The sequence below is a fragment of the Natrix helvetica genome, assembly GCF_964273705.1.
Source record: "Natrix helvetica genome assembly, chromosome: 2".
Lineage (NCBI taxonomy): Eukaryota > Metazoa > Chordata > Lepidosauria > Squamata > Natricidae > Natrix > Natrix helvetica.
In genome coordinates this window covers 161891714-161914458 of record NC_138552.1, presented here as the reverse complement: position 1 = coordinate 161914458, position 22745 = coordinate 161891714, and the positions used below count along the sequence as shown (strand labels likewise).

The window sequence follows — 22745 nt, the reverse complement described above, 5'->3', positions numbered from 1 at the left end:
TGGATCTCTGAGTGCCCGCCTTCAACTCAGATGCATGTGAACTCTTGCCATGCTCCATGGCATTTCTTCTTCTATATCCTGTCCCACCCTTGTCTGTCTGCGATTATGCCCAGCTGACCACCATTAAGTCTTAATGCACTTTTCGAAATTCTTCCTCAATTATTTCTCTGCCTGCCTGCCCTCTTTGGGACCTTCTGCCACGATTTTTCACGGTGCAAAAGTAGAGCCTGAAAGCCGCCACCTGCTGGATAAGGAGCCCGTCGACTAACCCAGTTTCAATCTTCCACCTTTCTACGGCAGAAGCAGCTCTTCGAGCCGGGCGAAACATCGAAACAACTGATCTGGAAACGGCCACCAGCGCGGGGACCCCGTTTCCGAAACGGCTTCAGAGCTCGAAGCGGCAGAGCAACGCCCGGATTAGACCTCCTCCTCCTCCTCCGGCGACCCAAAGGATGCTGGCCCCGCGAACTCCCGGCATCCCTCTCAGCCAATCAGAATCGGCCGAGATTCTCTCGGACGGCCGAGGCGGATGCTGCGCCCACGCTCGGCCGGGCATTGGGTTCCGGCGAGCGGCTTTGCAGATGGCTGGGCGCAAAAGCCGCCGGTGGCGGTGACCTTGCGGACGGGAAGTGGTGGTGGTGGTAGGCGGCTTGCCGGCTCTTGAGGGGAGACGGGCGCCATGGGCAACTTCCCGCCGGCGCTGAAGCACTGCCTTAGCTACCCCCACCTCCTCAAGGAGCAGCTGGGGATCGGCGAAGCTGCTCAGCAGCCGACTGTTCTGCAACAGCCTGGGCAGGTACCCGGGTGGCGGAAGGAAGGCCGTTCAGAACCGCAGCTCCAGCCCTATGCAGGGAAAGTGGGGGAGGGAGCAGCTGCCACACAGGCACGGAGGGCAGTCAGAGGATCCCTGAGAAGGTTGGGATGGCCTTCAGGTGCCCAGGGCATTTCTGGGCATCCTTGCCTCAGAAGGAGAAAGCATGGCTGCCAGGGCCAACTCTGCCAGTCCTCTGTTATTTTCTGCTAAGACTGCCCTGGTATGCTTCAGAGGACTGGGGTGCTCAAAATTATTTATAATTAATTTTATTATTTTATTTTACAACTAGACATAGGGATAGTTCTTTCCTATGTGCCATCATTCTGCTGAACACCTAATTCTTACAGTTCTGCCTATGGTGTATATATATATATCAATCCATAGAATGTGGTTGTAGCATTATTTATTCCTTTTATTATCTTCTTTTATTCATTAAACATGAAACTCAGTCAACTGAGCATTTAAAAATGTGTCACAATACCATTGACTGGTGCTAATGTTGGTTGCTGCCAGCGTCCTAGATATCCACCAAGTATTTTCTTAAAATATATGATGTTCCAAACAGCACAGTTTTTTTGCAGCTCCGCTGGTGTTATTGCAGGAAGCTGCAATTTCTTGATGTGTTTTGTAAAATTCTTGGACATGGTATCAAGTGCCCCGATAACTATGGGTATCACTGTTACATGTTTCATCCATAACCGTGTAGTTTTGATGGCCAGGTTGCGATATTTCATGATTTTTTTCCAGTTCTTTTTCTTTGACTCTGGCATCTCCTGGTAGAGCGATGATATTATTATTATTATTATTATTATTATTATTATTATTATTATTATTATTATTATTATTATTATTATTATTTTAATCTTTGGTGAGATTCACAGCTTTGGGGGCTGGTTGGTAGCTCAACAGCTCGAGTCCTAACCAAGGACCTAGGAACTGTTACGGTAACGTCAAAGGATATAAGCTGTTCCAAGTAGGGCGTTTTTTTAAAAAATTAGAATGTTCAAATCTGATAAATTTAAAATTTCCAAATAGCGAGGTAGTCCTTTAGGTATTGCTCCAAGGGCTCCAATTACAATCGGGACAACACACGATTTCTTTTCCCACAGTCGCTCAACTTCAATTTGCAAGTCCCGGTACTTTGTGATTTTTTCTTGCTGTTTATCTTCAATTCGTGCATCTCCAGGTATTGCAATGTCAATGAACCATACTTTTTTCTTTTCAACTATTGTTATGTCAGGTGTGTTGTGGGCCAAGTGCCTGTCAGTCTGGATTCTGAAGTCCCACAAGATCTTGACTTTCTCATTCTCTAAAACCTTCTCAACCTGATGGTCCCAGTGGTTTTTGCTGTACTCAAATCCAAACTTTTGGCACAATTTCCAGTGAATGGTCTTAGCAACGCGGTCATGGCGTTGTAGGTAGTCAGTTTGTGAAATTTTACTGCACCCACTGATCAAGTGGTCGACTGTCTCGTCTTTCTCATTACAGAGGCGACATTTGCTGTTGGTGGTAACATGTTGAATTTTTGCCTTCATGTAGTTTGTGGCTAAGGCTTGTTCTTGAGCTGCCAAAATAAAGCCTTCTGTTTCTTTTTTCAATGCTCCTGATCTTAACCAGTTCCAAGTTAGCTTTTGGTCAGCTTTGCCTTCAATACTTTTCAAGTATTGGCTATGCATAGCTTTGTTTTTCCAATGTTCAGTTCGCTTCTCAATTACTTCTTTCTTATATTCAGCTTTTGACTTAGTTGTCTTTAAAAGGCCTCCTTTATTTACTTCCTTAATCATTGGTTCTTCACTTTTCTGGATGTAATCATTCAAGCTGTGTTTTTCTTCTTCCACAGTCTGTTTTACTTGTAGGAGTCCTCGATCACTCTCTGCTCTTGGTAGATACAATCGGTCAACATCACTTTTAGGGTGCAAAGCATGATTCATTGTCATAAGCTTCCTTGTTTTTCTGTCCAAATTGTCCCACTCCAACTGGGTCCAGTCAATTATTCCTGCAGAGTATCGAATCACAGGTATAGCCCATGTATTTATGGCTTTTATGATGATTCCTCCATTCAATTTGGACTTTAAAATCTTGCGAATTCGTCGAATGTACTTGGCTGAAGTTAATTCCTTGACTTTATTATGCATTAAGTCAGAGGCCTCTAAAATCCCCAATTACTTGTACCTTCTTTTGATTTTACTGCCTTTATCATTTCTTCATTCTCAAGTTCTATTCCATCATCTTCTATGACCTTGCCTGCTTTGGTTGCCATTGTTGCACATTTGTCAATTCCAAACTGCATACCAATGTCTTGGCTAAATTCTTTTGTGCTTTCAATTAATAAACTCAGTTCAGCTTTTGTTTTACCAAACAGCTTCAAATCATCCATGTACACCAAGTGCGAGATTTTCAGTCCTTTCTTCATTATTATTATTATTATTATTGTTGTTGTTGTTGTTGTTATTATTATTATACGATTGTATCACAGCGGCCAGTTGATTCGCCGGATTTGGCATTGATTACTAGTCGGGCCCCACCCAGGAGCCTAGGACGTCGTAACGTATTTTCGCAATATACGTGCAGATCCAAGCAGTGCAGCTTTTTGCATTTGACTGATGGTGATTTTGTCAAGTTTTAACTGTTTTAAATGTAATTCCAGTGCTTTTGGAATAGCACCCAGTGTGCCGATTACCACTGGAATTACCACTGCTGGTTTGTGCCATAATCGTTGGATTTCAATTTTTAAGTCCTGGTATTTCGCGACTTTTTCATGTTCCTTCTCCTCAACTCTGCTATCACCTGGTATTGCGATGTCTATGATTGTAACCTTCTTTTTCTCAACCAGTGTGATGTCTGGTGTGTTATGCGCTAGTACTTTGTCTGTTTGTATACGAAAATCCCACAGGATCTTGACCATCTGATTTTCAGTGACTTTTTCAGGCTTATGTTCCCACCAGTTTGTTGTTGTTTTAATATTATAATTTTTGCACAAATTCCAGTGGATCATTTGTGCTACTGAATTGTGCCGCAATTTATAATCAGTCTGCACGATTTTTTTACAGCAGCTGAGTATGTGGTCAACAGTTTCATCAACTTCTTTGCAGAGTCTGCATTTGGCATCATCAGAGGATTTTTCGATTTTGGCCTTAATGGCATTTGTGCGGATAGCTTGTTCTTGTGCAGCCAGGATTAGTGACTCTGTTTCTTTCTTTAATGTACCTGTTGTTAACCATAACCAAGTTTTTTCACTGTCCACTTTATCTTTTATTTTTTCCAGAAATTGACCATGTAAGGCTTTGTTCTGCCAACTCTCCATTCTTGATTTTATCACATCTTTTCTGTATTCTTGTTTCGTCTGTTGGGCCTTCAGTAGATTTTTGTTCTTTACTTCGATTAATAGATGTTCTTGACTTTCTTTTAAATAATCAGCTAGTGCATGTTTTTCTTCTTCAACTATTTGCTTCACTTGTAATAATCCTCTGCCACCTGATTTTCGGGGCAGGTATAGTCTATCAGTGTCACCACGTGGATGTAAACTGTAGTGCATTGTCATTAGTTTCCTTGTTTTTCGGTCCAAAATGTCCAAATCAGCTTGTGTCCAGTTAACTATACCAGCTGTGTATCTTATAACTGGTATTGCCCAGGTATTTATGGCCTTGATTGTATTTCCACCATTTAATTTAGATTTCAAAATTTTCCTAACTCTGTTGGTGTACTCTCTCCTGACAATATTTTTTACTTGTCCGTGTTTGATGTTATCCAACTGCAAAATGCCTAAGTATTTGTAGGCTTCATTTTCGTTGCATTTAATTAGTTGGCCATTGGGCATTTCAATTCCCTCACATGTAGTGATTTTGCCCCTTTTTATGGATACAGTGGCACATTTTTCCATGCCAAACTGCATTGAAATATCGGTGCTGAATACTCGGACAGTGTTTGTCAGTGATTGGATTTCTATTTCTGACTTTCCATAGAGTTTCAAATCATCCATATATAATAAATGTGAAATTTTTTCAGCTTCTTTGGCTGTTTGGTAGCCTAATTTCATTTTTTTTAAGATTACTGATAGTGGGATCATCGCAATGATGAAGAGAAGAGGTGAAAGTGAATCACCCTGGAAAATTCCTCGCTTGATATTAACCATTCCATAGTTCTCATTCACTACTGCCAACTCAGTTCTCCATTGTTTCATCGCCTTTTCAGTGAAGGATGTAATATTTTTACTAATGCCAGTTGTTTCTAAGCATTTTATGATCCAACTATGTGGCAATGAGTCAAATGCTTTTTTATAATCAATCCAGACCATATTCAAGTTCGTTTTTCTTTTCTTACAATTTTCTAATATCATTTTATCAATTAGGAGCTGATCTTTTGTGCCCCTACTCCTTCTTTTGTTGCCTTTTTGCTCTACTGGCAAGATGTTGTTTGTTTCCAAATAATCCATAATGTTATCTGCAATAATGCCTGTGAGTAATTTAAAGGTTGTTGGCAAGCATGTTATTGGTCTGTAGTTTTCAGGTATTGTTCCTTTAGTTGCATCTTTCTGAATCAAGTATGTTTTTCCAGTTGTCAACCATTCATCAATTTGACCATTTTGTAAAATTTCATTCAGTTGCCTGGCCAATATTGCATGTAAACTGGTCAGATATTTGAGCCAGAAACCATGTAATTGATCATTTCCAGGTGATGTCCAATTCTTTACTTTTTTTACTCGATTTTTGACCATCTCAGTTGTTATTTCTAATACTTGCATTTGTTTGTTACCAATGCTTTCCTCAAAGTCATGTATCCACTTTGCTTCCTTATTGTAGTCCTTTGCATTTCCCCACAATTTTTTCAGAATTCAGCTGTGGCCTGCTTTTCTGGTTTTTGACTTTTGGTGCCACCATTCACATTAAGACTTTGATAAAAACGCCGTTGGTCTGATCGAAATTGTTGATTTTGTTTATACTGGATGATTCGTGCCTCATATCTTTCAATTTTTCTAGCTGTTGCTGTTATCTGCTGTTTTACAATCTCTACAGCTTCATTGATGTTTCTTGTATCCAATCTATATCTTCTGATTAGCTGATCTATGATTTTTCTGTTTTTAAGCCGTTGCTCATGCATGTTCTTTAAGTTGCTAGCATCTGCCCTTAATTTTTTGACTTTTTGTTCTAATCGGATTTTCCACTTTGGCTTTGATGCTTTTTCAATTGTGTGATTAGGTACTTTGATTTTAATGCCTAGTTCATTAGTGACTATTACAGCTGCACTGTACATTAACTGATTTGTTTCCAAGATGGATCCCGATTCAATTGTTGAAAGCACTGCATTAACCATTTTCATGATAGGACCCAAAATTTTCTTAGGGACAGTTTTTAATGATGGTAAACGTTGCCTTTTCTCCCTAGCCAGAAAATGTTCCATGATCTTGTCCTTCAGTTCATTTTGTTTTTGAGTTGGTTCATCAGTTGGTTCAATGGTAAGTAGTTCTGGTGGTAGTGTTTTTATTTCCTCTCCGGCAGCTTCCTCTGAGAGTTCTCCTATGATTTCTTTAGTTGTGTCATGAGTATCACTTATTTCCTCTTGTGATGTTGTTGTTGTTTTTTTGCAATTTGCCTGAATTTCCTCAAGTTCAACTTCGCTAAACACTTTATTTCGTATAATAAATCGCCTTTGATCTGCTAGTCGTTGTCCACTAACATTTGAATCTGGATATTGTTGTTTCCATAAATGATACATTCGCTTTAAATAGCCTCTTTTTTTTGGCTCTGAGTTGTAATAACAGGCCATTATGGCACGATTTTCATCTGCACTATATTTCTGTCGTTTTGTTGGCTGATCCACTTGTAGCCCACTTGTCGACGGATGCCCAGGGACCTCAACATCCGCCGCGGCCCTTGTTAACCCGCGCGACGACCGATGCGGTATAGAATTTTTATTCGTTTCTTTCACCATGTTGTATGGGTTGGCGAGTTTTTTTATGGGGCCAGGTTGCCAACCTGACCCCAACCCTCCTCCTTTCTCATCCGGGTGAGATTCACAGCCTTTGGGGCTGGTTGGTAGCCTAATAGCTCGAGTCCTAACCAAGGATCTAGGAACTGTTAAGATAACATCGGGGGATATAAGTTGTTCCAAGTAGGGTGGTTTTTTGTAGAATTATTATTATTATTATTGCGTGGTTAATCTTTGGTGAGATTCACAGCCTTTGGGGCTGGTTGGTAGCTCAACAGCTCAAGTCCTAACCAAGGACCTAGGAACTGTTAACGTAACGTCGAAGGATATAAGCTGTTCCAAGTAGGGCGTTTTTTTGTAGAATCAGAATGTTCAAATCTGATAAATTTAAAATTTTGAAATAGCAAGGTACTGTATTTATTCGAGTATAACGCGCACACGTGTATAACGCGCACCCCCTAATTTTCGATTAAAAATCGGTATAAAATTTTGTTTTATACAAAAAACGTTGTTGAACACGTGCGGCCATGATAAAAATCATTTATATTTATATAATCATTTATTGACAACATAAACTGGTATAAACACAATACCGAAATAAAATACCTCGCAGCGAGGGGAAGAAATGAAGAGGGGACGTTTCTTTTCCTTTTCCCTTCGCTGGGACTGCCAGCGAGGGGAAGAAATGAGAAGAAATGAAGAGGGGACGTTTCTTTTCCTTTTCCTTTCGCTGGGACTGCCAGCGAGGGGAAGAAATGAGAAGAAATGAAGAGGGGACGTTTCTTTTTCTTTGCCTTTCGCTTTGCATTAAACCAAATGGTTTTCAGGTTTATTTTTAAACCAAATGGTTCTCCCATTTTGTGCAGTTCTTGTATATGTCTTTGTAACTCTTGTGGGTCTTGTGAGAAGAGAACAACATCTTCTGCAAATCTTTAGTGATATAAATAGGCTCCACTGATTTTTACTCTCATCTTTTGCGCAGTCCAGTTTGTGAAATACTTCTTCAAGACAGGTTGAGAAACGGATAGCTGATATTGTGCCCCCTTGTCATACACCTCGTTGATTTCCAGTTTAAGATCATTAAGGCAAATTGTCACCATTGTTTTTTCATATATTGATTGTAGTAAGTTTATGTAAGATGGTGTTCACAGATACTAGCAAAACTATACTTGAGATGCCTCAGAGAAGAAAAAATACCCGATGCAAGGAAAAATACTGAAGTGATTCTTATACACAAGAAAGGGGCCCAGGATGATTTAAAGAACTCTCACCCAATAAGCCTTATTTCTGTCATCTACAAGGTTTTCACCAATATAATAGCAAGAAGAATATTGAGAACATTAAATGATTTATAGCCAAGGGAGCCAACAGGGTTCAGAAGTGGTTACAGCACAATGAATCACATCCGGGTTGTTCAGCATTGAAAGGCACAATGAGCACACCATGTCTCTGTCCATGGCTTTCGTTGACTATGAAAACACATTTGACTCAGTATTCCAGTAACCCTTATATTCATGCCTGCTTTCCACTTGTGTAAAGAATAGCATGGAAAAAAGCCTAATCATATAAACTAGACTTGTATAGTTATTCCTAGTATGATAGAGAACTCTGTAAATGGCATTGTTAAAGTACTAAATTTGAAGGTTGACCACTTCGATAAACGAACAAGGTTAAACAAGGTATCCTGATTATATGCTTCTTTCAGAATTAAAGATATCATGAGTAAATAACATAATGGATTTCCATAGGGGTAATTTGGTGAAAAGAAATGCTTGGGTGTTTGCTGAACTATTTTGGCTTGACCTAGAAAGATTCTAGGAATAAATTTCAAACCTCACTTTCTCTATTTCCTATGAGGAAAGAAAAACGGAAAGCAAAATGAAAGCATTTGTTCATAACTTCCATTATACCTTGCCATATGCATTTCATACAAGTGGATTAGAAGGGCAAAATGTTTTCCCCCTCTCTTTTCAGACTGAAAAGCCCATCCCTGCAGCTTTCAGGTTGCTTCTACAGATAGATGTATAGAGTTGATTATGTACATTTAAAAAAAAAACCAATTTAGGATTGCCACTAAATGTATCATGTGGCCTGAAGCCAGTTCCGACTGTTACTGTCTGATTTATCGTCCCCACATAAAATACATCTCCATCATGTTCACTTCTTAAATATTTAGACATGCACTTTTAAATGTATCTAAAAATATAGTGTGTGAAAACACCCTTAGGACTTTGAAGTTTTTTCCTGGTATATGAGGAGGTGAAGAAGAGATAAATCCTGAACATCAGAGGAAAATCTGCTTCCTCTTATGTACACATTCCTGATGAGTTTCAGTCTTGGAAGGCTTTATTATTTTAATTTTCCAAATTAAGTAGTATTTAGATTCGTAAATATCCCTTGGAGTCTTCTATTATTTCGGAAGTGTTTTGCTCTAATGGATTTTAGAAACCATTATTACTTCTGGCAATCTGTTCATTAGGATAAGATTTCCCCAAAAAGTATGGTTTTAATTTTAGGTTACTAAAAGTCTTAGATCTTTTGAGCTATTTTGATGCCATATATTTTCCATCATGTTCTTATTCACAGGCTCGCTATTTGCTGTCTGTGCAGTTTGCTTTTACACTGTTTTAAACTTTCTACCATTTCATTTTACATGGTATTCACTCAATTTCTTTACCGTATACATTTGCCTATTTTTCCATTTGAGGTTACTGCTGAATCTTCTCTAGTTGGATTGTTTCTCATTGGTTGTTTCTCTTTTTTAGTTTGCCACAGGTATATCTAGGAAGATTATATAGTCTTGCTTATCACTCTGCGGTGTTTTTTGTTGTTGTCTCAGATTTCCCTGATATGTCACAATCAGTTTTTTGGGCCAACCTAGGCTCATTTTGTGTTTACATTGACTAGATCTATGATGGTGTTGATTTTCACCCAAGATACACATAGTGTGTTTCTAAATGTTGAGTAGTGTGGTAGAAAATTAAAGAAGAAAAATGTGGAGAAGAAAAAAAAAGTATTTTTATTATGCATTTGAAGTCATTTGTTTTATAATTCTACGTTTGGTATTAATTTATGCTAAGTTATACTGCCTAGGCCCATGATGGCGAATCTATGGCACATGTGCCAAATGTGGCACGCAAAGCCATATCTAAGGGCACGTGAGGCGTTGCCCTATGTCAGCTCCAGCGCACATGCGTGCTTGGCCAGCTGATTTTTGGCATTCTGGAAGGTGGGGGGAGGCCGTTTTCACCCTCCCCAGGCTTCAGGAAAGCCTTCGGAGCCCATGGATGGTGAAAAACTTACACAATGGGTCTACCGCAAGTTCGGAAATAAACTTCCGATAGGCATGTTAGGCCATTTTTAGTCCTCACCAGGTTTCAGGAGGTTTCCCTGAAGCCTGGGGAGGGCAAAAAATGGTCCAGTGGGCCTACTGGAAGTCCAGAGGCTTCAACTGGGGCATACTGCCTGCATCAGTGAGGGGTTGCAGGCGGTATGCCCCAGTATGGGCATACTGGAGCCTGCCTGAACCACTGGATACCATTCCGGTACAGTGCTCTGGACGTCCCAGCATTATGCCCGAGCTCCTTTCCATTTTTTAAGGCTTCGGCGCTTCCGCGCACGCGCATGGTGCATACAATGCCTGTGCGTTGCTCCGCCAAGCAGCTGGAGCATCATGGAGAGGCACTAAGATGCATGCGCGCACTGCACATGTCCATGTGGATGCCTCCGTGCCTGTTCCAACCATACCGGTTGGAACAGGATCCAGAACCAACCACTGGCCTGCATACCTGCGCAAGGGGAGAGCGCGGGTGTGTGTGCATGCATGCGGGGGAGGGCATTGCATTATGGGTGTCGGCACGCATGTTATTGCGTGTTTGTGTGCCCTTTTGGCACTCGAGCAGAAAAACGTTTGCCGTCATTGGCCTAGGCTATATATGTGTAAATTTTGCTCATTGATCAAAATAAAATTTGATTTGATTTTACTTATCTAAGGAGAATTAATTACCAATGGATTACTCTTGAAGGGAATTCCTGTTAAGAAAGGTATTTCTCCACACTATTATAAAAAAAAGTCTTACGTTGGAAACCACTATCCTTGAGATCATTGTGGTTATTTGTGCTGCACTCAAAGAGTAACATTTTGGGTAGGAATTGCATCAAAAATGATCTATATGGACTCTCCACTAATAAGGAAACAGCCCTTTTTAAAAAGCAGTTGATAAAAAAAGTTAAATTTGGGGATTTGGATGTTCACTTAGGAGACATTGACTACACAGCTTTGTTTGCTATTTTGCCTTACTGCAGATTATTGTCTCTTCATAAACAGTCTCAGTTATTTATGGCAGTTCCTTTGAACTTGAAATATGAAACACTTTTGGAACTGTTTATCTGATTTCTTATAACTTTAGCCTGCAGTTCAGTGATGGGTTCCGGATCCCGTTCCAACCAGTACGGTTGCACCAGGGCCTGTGTCGTCCATATATATGCGCGCAGTGCGCACATGCATCTCACCCTCCAGCGACGCCTCTGCGAGCCTCTGTGATGCTGCAGTTGCTTGGCAGAGCGTTGCACAGGCACTGTACGCACTGTGCGAGTGCACGGAAGCCCCACAGACTTTAAAGACAGGTAAGGAGGGTGGGCGGGTAGGCCCTCTGGAGCACCATACCGGAATGGTACCCGGTGCTCCGGGCAGCCTCCGGGACGCCCGTACTGGGGCATACCGCCTGCAACCCACCCCTGCTGCACTTCTTTAAAGGCCCAAGCATGAGGTAGGGAAAAGGATATATTTTTGCAATGCATCTTCAAGAATGCCTAAGAGAGACAGCTACCTGGTACTCTAGAGAGCCAGCGTCAAATAAATAAGCTGGTTGGAGTTTTGGCATGCAATAGGGCAGTTTCCGAACTACCTCTCATGATTAAGTCATGGTTGCTAAACCATGCAAGGTTTAGCCTTCCTTAGCTGTAAGGAATGTTGAAACATGAATTTATTTATTCCTTGAGCATCCAACCACTTGGCCAATAAAGAATATTCTATTCCACATTCTATCCTATCCTACTCTATCCTATCCAATCTCTGTTCTTTATAATGCTATTGTTTTGAACTAGTATGCACTTGACTCAGTGTGGAGCTGAACCTACTAAGGACTGATTCACACATGCTGGGTTATTTGTTGTTTCACTGGTCAGCATTGTATTTATAGACGTGCCTCTTGGGGCTGAGTTATCCAAGCTTTTCCTCCTTAGGCAAATGAACTTAATGTTGCAGTCAGTCATATATTTGCTAGGGGTAATCATGCAAGTGCAGCCTTTCCATTGCCATGTGCTGAGGCTGATTCAAGCCAAAACTGAATTGCAATATCAGTCTTGGGAATGGAAAGGTCTATTGCTCTTACATAATGCAATTATGATGAAACTAAGCTAAAAGAGACTCTTGAGATCTATGCCATACAACTTCAAACAGGTGGGGGTTCTGGTTACTTATGCAATGGATATATGTCATCTGCAGGAATACTAGGCTTTCTCCTAGTATTACAATAGATTGCTGCATTGGCTTATGAGCTGAACAGCAAACAGAGTGGTATTTCCTGAATGTAGACAAAAGCTAAGATGTCTGCTAATGTTTTTGAATTCTAGTTTCAGGAGAGGGGGAAGTTATTAGCAGTGCTCCCCCCCTCTCTCTTTCTTTGTATGTAGCTGATTTGCTTACAGCTGAGGTAAATTTAAGAAGGCTGTAATTCCATGATTAAAGGTTAGCAGCATTTTCTATTATAAACCCATGTTTTAATCACTTTATAAGTTGAGAGAGAGGAGCAGAAATTAAATATTTCGATTAACATATTTGGCAGACAACATCTTAAGCCTTTTCTCTCTTGTTCAAATTGTGTGGCGTCTGAGGAGGATGGGAATCCAGTGGTGCTTTCTGTTTGGAAGGAGGCATTTTTGAGGAGAGAAATTTTTATATTCAGTTTTCTGTTTTTTTGCCAACACCTGATAAATGGAAAATGCTCCAGGCTCTTAGCTTTTTATGTAAAGCCCTTTCTTGCTGATATTCCACGAAGTTTACCATAGTACTTACCGCTTCACAGAGCTAATATCAGATTTAATAACCTTTCATTATTTTTAATAATCATGCATTTTTGTTGGATCAAATTTAGGAAGACATGTTAATATACCGAAGGAACAGTTAACATTTGTTGCCAGTTTTTTTAAAAAATATCTTTACTTTTTAGTTTTAACTGTAAGGGACCTGGGTGCACAGAATAAATTTTACACTAGAGTTGACTTGTTGATGTTTTTATGTTTACATTTTAAATCTTGCTCCTTTGAATTTTTTTAAAGATAAATGCATGCTATAAATATAATTGAGAGTTTAAAAGGAGGAGGAGGAAGGTGGGTATGTTTGCTGTCTTGAGTTATTTGCAGATAGCAATAGCACTTAGATTTATATACCACTTCACAGTCCTTTACAGCCCTCTCTAAGCAGTTTAAAGAGTCAACTTATTGCCACCAACAATTTGGGTCACTTTACCAAGATGGATGGAAGGCTGAGTCAACCCTGAAGTGGTGAGGATTGAACCCCTGGCAATCAGCAGAACTATGTAACATGTTAGTTAACTGAAATTTGTTTTGTTTTTTCTGAATTCCTTTCTTATTTCCCATTCTTGTGCTAAGCATTACACTATCCCTTGCATTTTGTATTGGGGTGAAACGATTTACAAAATACATTTTAGGCTGCCTGGGAATTTGTTGAATTATAAATTGGGAATTTTCAATACATTTGGAAGATGCTTTGTTTGAGAAGTCCCTTTTCCACAGTTTCCCCAGAGGTATAAAACTTACTTTAAATGGGTGCTATTATAAACATGGTGATTATGCTGAAATGCATAAAGAGCTCTGAAGGATCCACATAAGCTGCATAAAGAGCTCTGAAGGATCCACATAAGCCCATCTTTACAAAATCGAACACCAGATATTTATCACAAAGTCAAAGTACAGATTACATGGGTTTAGGAATTGTGGGAGTTGAAGTCCATAGATCATAAAATTGTAAAAATTTGCCATCCCTGCATTAAATTAAACATGTAGGATCAGGTTTCCTTCTGCTTTTCTTTTATTCAAAAGTAAATGCAAGAGTAAACGAAAATGCCCAATCGGATTCATGATCTCAGGATGTGAGGAGGTTTAATCTTTTGTATTCTAGATTTTAGCTATCTTTTCTATACAACTGTTGTGAGGGGTGGGAAAATATGCTATTTTTTTACTACAATGAAGTTTGGTCTGGTATGGGAGAAAAAAGAAATATTATCTAAATGGCAATGAAAAACAATCAAGCCATCTGATAGTCGTGTGTGGGCAATTGAAACAGCATATTAAGATTTTCCACAAAAGATAACTTGTAATTCAATATTCCATAATATGGTAGTGGTTTACTTCCCCACCTGGTGGGTGGGTGCTGTCATATAGTCTGTGATCATTCACAGATTTGATGCATGATGGGAAATTATTCTGACTAGGCCTGAGATGTTTCCTCTGCCATTTGCCTTGTAAGATCAAACACCTGATGGTCTTGAAACACCTCTCTGCGAAGAGGTTTTTTATTAATAATAATGCAGTTCTTTCTAAATTGGAGGAGATGGTACATGATCACAGAAATGTTTTGGGACAACGCTGGCTCCTTCGGCTAAGAAACAAAGATGAGCACCGTTCATCTAGTCCTAGAGTTGGACACGACTGGACAGAGAAATCTTTACTCTTTACCTTTATGTAGCCAAAGAGAGATTTGCATTGAAATGGACATATACTTAGGAAGGACCACCCAGATCCCATAAAACCTTTGAAGGCCAGATGGTGCCTGTAGTCAGATATTTCCTATGTTCCATTTCTTCTTATGGTGTTGACAGAGATGAAGGGTAAATGAATGGGGGGAGGGGTTTCCTTCTTTCAAACGTCAGTCACTTGGTATCCAGCAAGTATTTATGATGGTTGCAGCATCTCAAGGTCATATGATCCCCATTTGTGGATTTCCCAGGGAGACTCTGACAAGCAAAGTCAATGGGGAAAGCCAGATTTGCTTAGCAGCTGAGTGATTTGCTTAATGACCATGACAAAATAAATTATTGATTATAATTTATAAATTGATTATATTGTACTTACGTATTGAATAGTTAGAGATCTTAACTTTGCCATAACTAGGTTATGTCTACGAAAGGGATGAGCAAATATCCTTTGGGACATCTGAGCATTCATTTATTTTGTCAATAATTAAGGTTCTTTTTTTAATGCCAAGCCACTAATTGATGCCAGCACAATTTCATGCTGATTTTTGCTGGGGTGTGAAAGAATGTAAGTGTATGAAACCACCCTCAGATTTTTTTAATACCAATTAATGACAAAAATATTGCTCAGAAATACAAAAACTGGCTCTAAAAGTCTAGCTTTATCCCATTCAGTGCTATCAGTCATTACGATATCTCTGTGGCACATACATATGTATATGCACACACTTATATAGTTGTATAAAATATGGATCTGATCTAATGCCTTGATTGGTAGCTAATTTGTTGGAAATTTTTTGTTTAGGAAAACATCGGTAAGCATGAATGGCGTAAATCTTCTTCCCAAATTGCCTTCCAAGGAAGATTACATTTCCATAACCATATTTCATCTTTACTCTCCTTTGATCACAGGATTAGCATCTGGAATACAGATTTTATGCAAATGTCGCTAGTTGCTAATATAAATTATTTCCAAACTAGATGAAAATCAATTTCTTGAAAATGTAAACGTTATGTTAGGAGGAACTGGCTGTGATCAAATTGATCCTCTTCTTATTTTCTCCTAAGAGCAGAGTTAGGCTTCACCGTTTGTTGGAAAAGGCTATCATGCTTTAGAATCCTGGCTGTTTGATCCTAATCTGCAAGGAAACATTTCCATGATGATGAAAAGACATTTTGCAAAGGTTCTTTACGATAATTTTCATTGTTCCCCCTTTCACATTCCTGAACCTGTTTCTAGTATGAAAACGAACTGTAGGCAAAGCCCTAAGGAGGGACCCTTAGTGTAGATTAAACTATAATCTTTTACGTGCTAACAAATCTTTCATATTATGTTTCAGGAATTGCTTACAAGTGGATTTCCTGAGTTTGTTAAAATAGTGGAAGTTGGTCCAAGAGATGGATTACAGAATGAAAAGGTATGTTAACAATGGGGATAGCGAGCCTTTGAGGAAAACAATACTGTATTAATTAAGCCCAGATATTTGATCATGCCATTAAAAGTTTACAACAATAAATAAAAGGCACCAGAGTTTAGGTCTCGATCCCCCTCTTTTGTGATGTTTTAAAATTTAAGATTAATTAATAACTTGGTGTAAGCATTTTCTTAGTACTTATTGTAGTAATGTCCTAGCAGTTGCAATAATATTGTCTTCAAAAACTTTCCTCTTTAAAATATCAACAAAATATGACTATAACAAAAAGAAAAGCACTGAACATTGTTTCATCTCATTCGAATGGTTACATTTTTGTAATAGTATCAGTATGAAATCAATCAGTAGTACAATAATACAATAGCAACTTAAGAATATTAAGAAAATATTAAGAATATTAAGAAAAGGACTCTGACATATTGTATTAATTGAGAGAACCCCACAAAATGTCTTTACAAGGCTTAGTCCATATGGAAGTCATTTCTGTTTGGTGACATTCCATATAGCTTCAGTGTGTATGTTTGTCACTTAACTGATGCCCAGCCTATGGGTTTTCCCCATTTTGTTATTAATTTGTAAGAAAAAAAGTTCCCCATTAAGTGAGAAAGACCTGTGTGCCATCTCCTTCCATGTGATTTGATCTCTCTCTCCCTGCATTCTTCAGCCACCTGACCTGTTATCTGGAATGTTGCCATGTAGAAGCATGTGGTTTGCAGCTCATGCAATGTTTACATATGAAAAGCATAGCCTTGGGATGGAAGCTACCCCAAGTGATGCAGAGGTGACAAAAGTCATAGGGCAATTGGTGATGTTTGCATAACCAAGCAGAAGCACTTGGTCAACATGAGCTGATCACAAAAAGCTAAGTAGGGTTGGACCTGGTTGGTACTTGGATGGGAGTTGATAAAGCTTGTAGATGACTAAGAAGCAGAAAAAATGTCCTAGAAGAACCCAATGCAAACTGCTTCTGTTTTGTTAGAAGAATCTTGGAAGTTTGATGAACAGGAGAGCCAGTTTGGTATAATGATTAAGGTGCTGGCCTAGAAACCAGGAGACTGTGAATTATAGTCCTGCCTTAGGCATGAAAACTGGCTGGGTGACTTTGGCCAGTTACGCTGTCTCAGCCCAAACCACTTCACAGGATTGTAGCTGTGGTGAAAATAGGAGGAGGACAGAGATATTTGCCACCTTTATTCACTTATAAAGCAATACATTAAGGGAGATAAAAATCTAATATAAATAAACAAGTAAATAAATCTTATATCTGCCCATGAAATTATCAGTAGTTGTATCTACATATAAAATGATTGCAGTGTTTCAGTGATATTTTACCACAAGTACAAACAGATAAACCAGTACGTATATTTGGAGTAACACTATGTTATCACCAGTCTCTCCTTGATCAGTACTTATATAAATTAAGGAAGTGGTGCTTTTTCTTCCATAGCCACTCCATGTAACATTTCTGGAATACATTTGAGAAGGCAGGGAGATGGAAGTTACTTAGCAAAGGATGGAATGTTAAAAGCCCATTGGTAGGAGAAGTCCCTATTTCCATGACAATGGAAACAGTGACAGCAGCTTTCTGACTTTTGTCTTACTTTGTGACTAAATGTTTTTCCCATGTTTCTTCTATCATAAATGTATTACATTTCCATCCTTGTCTTTCTCTTAGTCTCAGAGGCTTTAAATTGTAAGCTCTTGGGGACAGAGCCTTACTTTTTGCTTTGATCTGGTTGGGGCAATGCCAGTTACTGTAATAGTCAGAAAAATATGTTCTGTATTCCCAAACATGTGCTATCCATAGCCTTTATTCCATCTGACCGTGTCACTTGTATTAAACAGATATTGCAGACTCTGAGGAAGAGCCAACAGTAGTGCATATTACAAGTTATTTCCTGGGGATGTGTGTTAGTTTCCTTTTGACCAAGAAAAGAGCATCTGGGCCCAATAACCTAAAACATCACTAGTGATTTTTACATTTTGTTTTATGGCCTTATAAATAGTTTTGTGTGTGGATTTAAGATGTTTTTAACACATGGCATTGTGCTGTATAGAAATGATGTTCCTTCCAATTCGCAGGCTATACTTCCTACAAATGTGAAAATTGAGTTAATCGACCAACTTTCCCAAACTGGCTTGTCTGTCATAGAAGTGACAAGTTTTGTTTCTTCAAAATGGGTACCTCAGGTAGGTAAAAGAACTGATGGTCCTGAGCATTACTCACCAATGCTCAACATTGCCAGTGTTTCTTGCACCATGAAATTTCTCCACACTCTCTTTCTGGGCCATTAGTTCTCTATTTACCTTTCCTATACTGCTTCTCATTTCCTCCTGTCTTGTTTTTCTATAGTTCCGTGATGGTGAATCTATGGCACCCGTGCCAGAGGCAACAGGCAGAGCGATCTCTGTGGGCACGCGCGCCATCGCCAGCTGCTTTTCTGGTTTCCAGTGCGCACAGGCGTGCCAGCCAACTGGCCTTCAAGTTTCTGGCATTCTTGTGCGCACGCACACATGCACGCATGCACACACGCATTTCGATTTGGGTACTTGGTGCCGAAAAGTTTAACCATCACTGCTATGGTTTTTAGAGTTGATATATGCTAAGTCCTGGATGGTTTACCAATGACAATTTCTTTGTCCCTAGGCAAACTCTAATGGCTTGGGCAATTTACTTGTTCATAATCTAGATAGGTATATTGATTAGAGAGGTCAAACTATATTGGAGTCATAATTTATATGGAGAGTTACTGTATTTTTCGGAGTATAAGACGCATCAAGGTTTTGAAGAGGCAAATTAAAAAAAAAGTTTTTGCATTCTGCAAACCTCCCAAAAACGACCTGTTTTTTGTGAAAACGGGCCCATTTTTTGTCAAAAAAAGAGGGCATGGATAGCCTTTAGGAAGCTTATAGAGTGCTCCTGGGGGCTGCGGGGAGGGGGAATTGAGCAAAAAACGGCCCTCCCCAACCCCCAGGAGCTCTTTGAAAGCCTCCTACAAGCTGAGAGATCACTTCCAGTCCCCGGAGGCGACGGACGTTGCCGTCTGCTGCTCGTCTCTCTGGTGGGCTCCTTTCAGGAGCACAGGGGGTCTTGGAGGGAACACCTGCCGTAGGGTGGCTTGCTGGAGCCCCCGGAAGCAGCGGCTGCCATCGGGGGGTCTCCAGTCTTGCCCCAGGAGCCGGGGAGTGAAGGGGGGCGCATAGCGCAGCTGTCAGCTGCCTGCGCCTTCGCCTTCGCCGAATGGATTCTGGAAGGAAATAATCAATCAGAAGTTGCATTAGAAGTGCTGCAGGTGAGAAGTTTGCCCTAATCTCTTTTAACACCATTTAATTGATGAACAACAGTTTTTTGCAAGTTGTGGACTCAATCTATTTGAAGTTGCAAGATTGGAGGTTTTTTTTTTACCCCCCTTGGTTAAAGTGGCATTTGGACTATCGATCTCGGAATGGAGTGAGAGAGTAAAGCGTTGGATTACCCACTTGTACTAACTATGAGAAAGATTTACATCACAATTGCAAGAAGTGATTCCTGAGCTGTTTTAAAAGCCTTTTGGAAACTTTGGATGTTTTGCTCCCGGGTCCCCTGTGAAAGGGGGAGCCAAGATGGCCCACTTCCATCTTCTTCGCTCTTATAAATGAAACTAGCCTTTTGATACTACCTTTGAAGGAATTTCCTGCTTTATATTACTATTACCTCCCGAAGGTCTCCTGGAGCCCCCCTCTTTTGTGGTCTTTCTGGATTTGGATTATTTGATTTTCTTCTTCTGGCTTGGAACTGTGACTAAGGATTAACACTCACTTCTGGGCTTGTCTGCCTCCTCGGCATCACCCAGCTGCGCATTCCACAGATGCCATTTCTTTTGTATAAGACTTACACTTATCTCTGAACTTAACAAATGGGGCCTAGAAAACCACCGCCGGGTAAGGCAGCTTCGGCACCCACCTCTTCTACATCCAGCCCAACGACCCAACAGACATCATTCTTACAACAAGAATGGGCTGGAGAGAGTTCAAAGGAGTTATCAGTTACCCAAATGTTCCAAGCTATTATGAAGGGACAAGAAGAACTGAAAAAAGAGCTGACAGATTTTAAAGAACAACTCAGAGACGTACAGCAGCAAACAACAGAAAATAAACAGAGGGTTTTGTGTACTGGAGGAGGGCATGGTTGGGTTGAGGGAGGAGGTGAAGGCAACTCAGAAGGGAATAGAGAATTGGAAAACTTCATGGTAAAGATGGAACTTGAAAGAATGTCTCTTTTTCTCAGATTCCAGAACCTACCTGAGACAGAAGATGAAGATCTTAAGGATACTATGTGTACAATCTTGGCAGAATACATTAAGAGGGATAAAGAACAGTTGTGGTGGGATATGGACCTGGTTTATAGAATCAATTCAGAATATGCAAGAACACATAGTGTTCCAAGGGAAGTCCACATTAAATTTCTTAGGAAGACCATGAGGGGTGAGGTTTTCGGAGCCCAAAGGGGGGGACCACTAAAATATAAAGATAAAGAAATTGCCATTCTTAAACAAATTCCGAAAAAAATGAGAGATAAGAGGAGGAAGTATTCTTCCTTATCAAAGAAACTATATAATAAAGGAGTTTGGTTTAGATGGTTATTGCCAGAAAGAATGTTGATCTTCTGGGAGGGAAACAGAATTAGAATTTTTCAGTTGTAGAGGCAGAGGCCTTCATGAAAAAACACAGTCCCCTCCTAGAGGACGAAACCATAAGAGGTAGTGAAAAAGGTGATAATACACAAGATATGAGGGAGGGAGGGGCTGTGGCTCCACCAGAGGACAGGGGGGAGGGAGCAATATTGAAAAGGCTCAGGTCACAAAAATAAAGATATTTGAAATATTATTGTAATTGTTGATATATTAGAAAGTGGTAAAAGAGATGATTGAACATATGGTTGATACAATGTATAACAAGATGCTGTTTTTGCTTATCTTTTATTTCTTGTTTTCCTTTCTGTAAAAGTTGTGAGATTTGGAGAGATTTCTACTTTCAGCACGATGTAGCTGCTAAAAATTTTTGTATATCCACCTACCCTTTTCTATAAATGTCTAAAAACCAATAAAATTCTTTTGAAAAAAAAAGCCTCCTACAAGCTATGCACAGCCATTTTGTTGAAGGGGTAGGGTTTTGGGTGGCAAAAAATGCTGTATGCAGTGAATAAGACGTACCCAGATTTTCAGCCTCTTTTTTGAGGAAAAAACATGCGTCTTATACTCCGAAAAATACAGTACTTCTGTAGGAAAAACAAAGTCCAGTTGCTTTTTGAAAAAGCACTTTTGGGACATCCCACTGATATTGCATCTGTTGCAGGAAATTTGAATTTTCTAATAGGATTTTCCCATTTAATAGGCAAACGGTAGCCTCAGAAATGAGACATGAATTGCTTTGCGAAAATGGCATGGTGAAAAGTTAATGCTATTGATAGCCTGAATTCACAAAGCAGATCACTAACTCCTGCTGCAGCTTCTGCAATAAAAATAAGTATTCACATATCTCTGTTGTAGTAAGAACATTGGGTTATAATTGTCATTGTCTATAATAATGTTCCAAATATGGAAAATGAACAGAATGAGCTTCTACCAGCATACAGGAAAGCAATATGATTTCATAGTTAAAATGGAGACTGGGATAACTTTGGTGGGATAATTTCTATAATTAGAATAGAGCAATTGTATGATGCTATTTGTTCAAAAGGAGCAGAAGCATCAGAAATAGAATAGTTGTTGTGCTGGGAATTAAAACATTAAAATATCCTTGCCCAGCAATCCAAATGAATGAATTTTGCAATACTGTGGAGAGAATCTGGTTTAAAAACAAATGCAATACTGTTGTTAATGCTTCCTATTGTCCTCCTCAACTAAGGGAGGATGTGGGCAAATTTGCAAGGCCTTTAAAGAGGCATGAAGTGGTAATGATGGAAGATTAATAACACCTACACTTATTTGGGGACAAACTTTGCAGCATAGTCCTTTTAGAAAACTCATAACACCTCATACTGACAATCTCCTTCTGTAGAAGATAGAGAAAGGCATAAGAGAATTAACTCTCATTAAAATTAGAAAATTTCGGCCTCAAATGCATACACCAATTTGGAAAGTTTTAAAGATTAATATACAACTGAAAAAAATTCCTCTTAGAACCAATGGATAAAGTAGGGGGGAAAATCATGGCACTTTGTTTTATATATGACAACCCCAGCAAGATTATTGGACACACAGAGATGGAAAGATTTGGCAATATCTAGAACAACAGAGAAATGGTTGATGAAGATGATAGATTTTCCTGAGGGGGCCAAATTGATCTATTTGATTAGAGAAAAGACAATATCTACATTTATCGTTGTCTGGACTTGATGGGAAAAGACCTTATGGACTTTTTGCATAAAACAGAAAAAAATGTACTTATGCTCTATGGTTTTGATGATTACATAGGCTAGATTATAGAAAGAAGAGGGCCACAATGTAACATTAAAGAAAGAGGTAAATCTACAATTGTGTTTATAACTGCTGTTAAAGAAGATCAGAAGCCACTTCTTTGTATCTTTTTTTCCCTATTTTTCTATTTCTCTTCTAGCTATTTTCTTCTTTCCTTTGTGTAGTTTTTCTTTTCTTTTTCTTTTTTCCATCTGAATCTTAGTTTACATTAATTTTTGTTTTTAAAACTTTCAGTAAAATTATATATACAGTATATGTGTGTGTGTATGTGTGTGTGTGTGTGTGTATATGTACACTATATTGCCAAAAGTATTCGCTCACCTGCCTTTACTCGCATATG

At 39.3% G+C, this 22745-nt stretch overlaps 1 protein-coding gene across 2 annotated transcripts in view; it reads left to right on the top strand.

The window, feature by feature from the left end:
* Positions 1-565: 565 nt before the first annotated feature.
* The window catches only part of HMGCLL1 (3-hydroxy-3-methylglutaryl-CoA lyase like 1), a 59697-nt gene continuing 37517 nt past the window's right edge, over positions 566-22745 (top strand). The window contains exons 1-3 of one of the 2 annotated variants that reach the window (XM_081944031.1): positions 566-796; positions 15855-15932; positions 18030-18137. In XM_081944031.1, coding sequence (XP_081800157.1) covers positions 680-796; positions 15855-15932; positions 18030-18137 — 303 coding nt within the window. In that variant the 5' untranslated portion in view covers positions 566-679. Of the gene's footprint in view, positions 797-12004; positions 13346-15854; positions 15933-18029; positions 18138-22745 lie in introns of those variants that run through there. The other variant, XM_081944032.1, reaches the window with a different exon arrangement.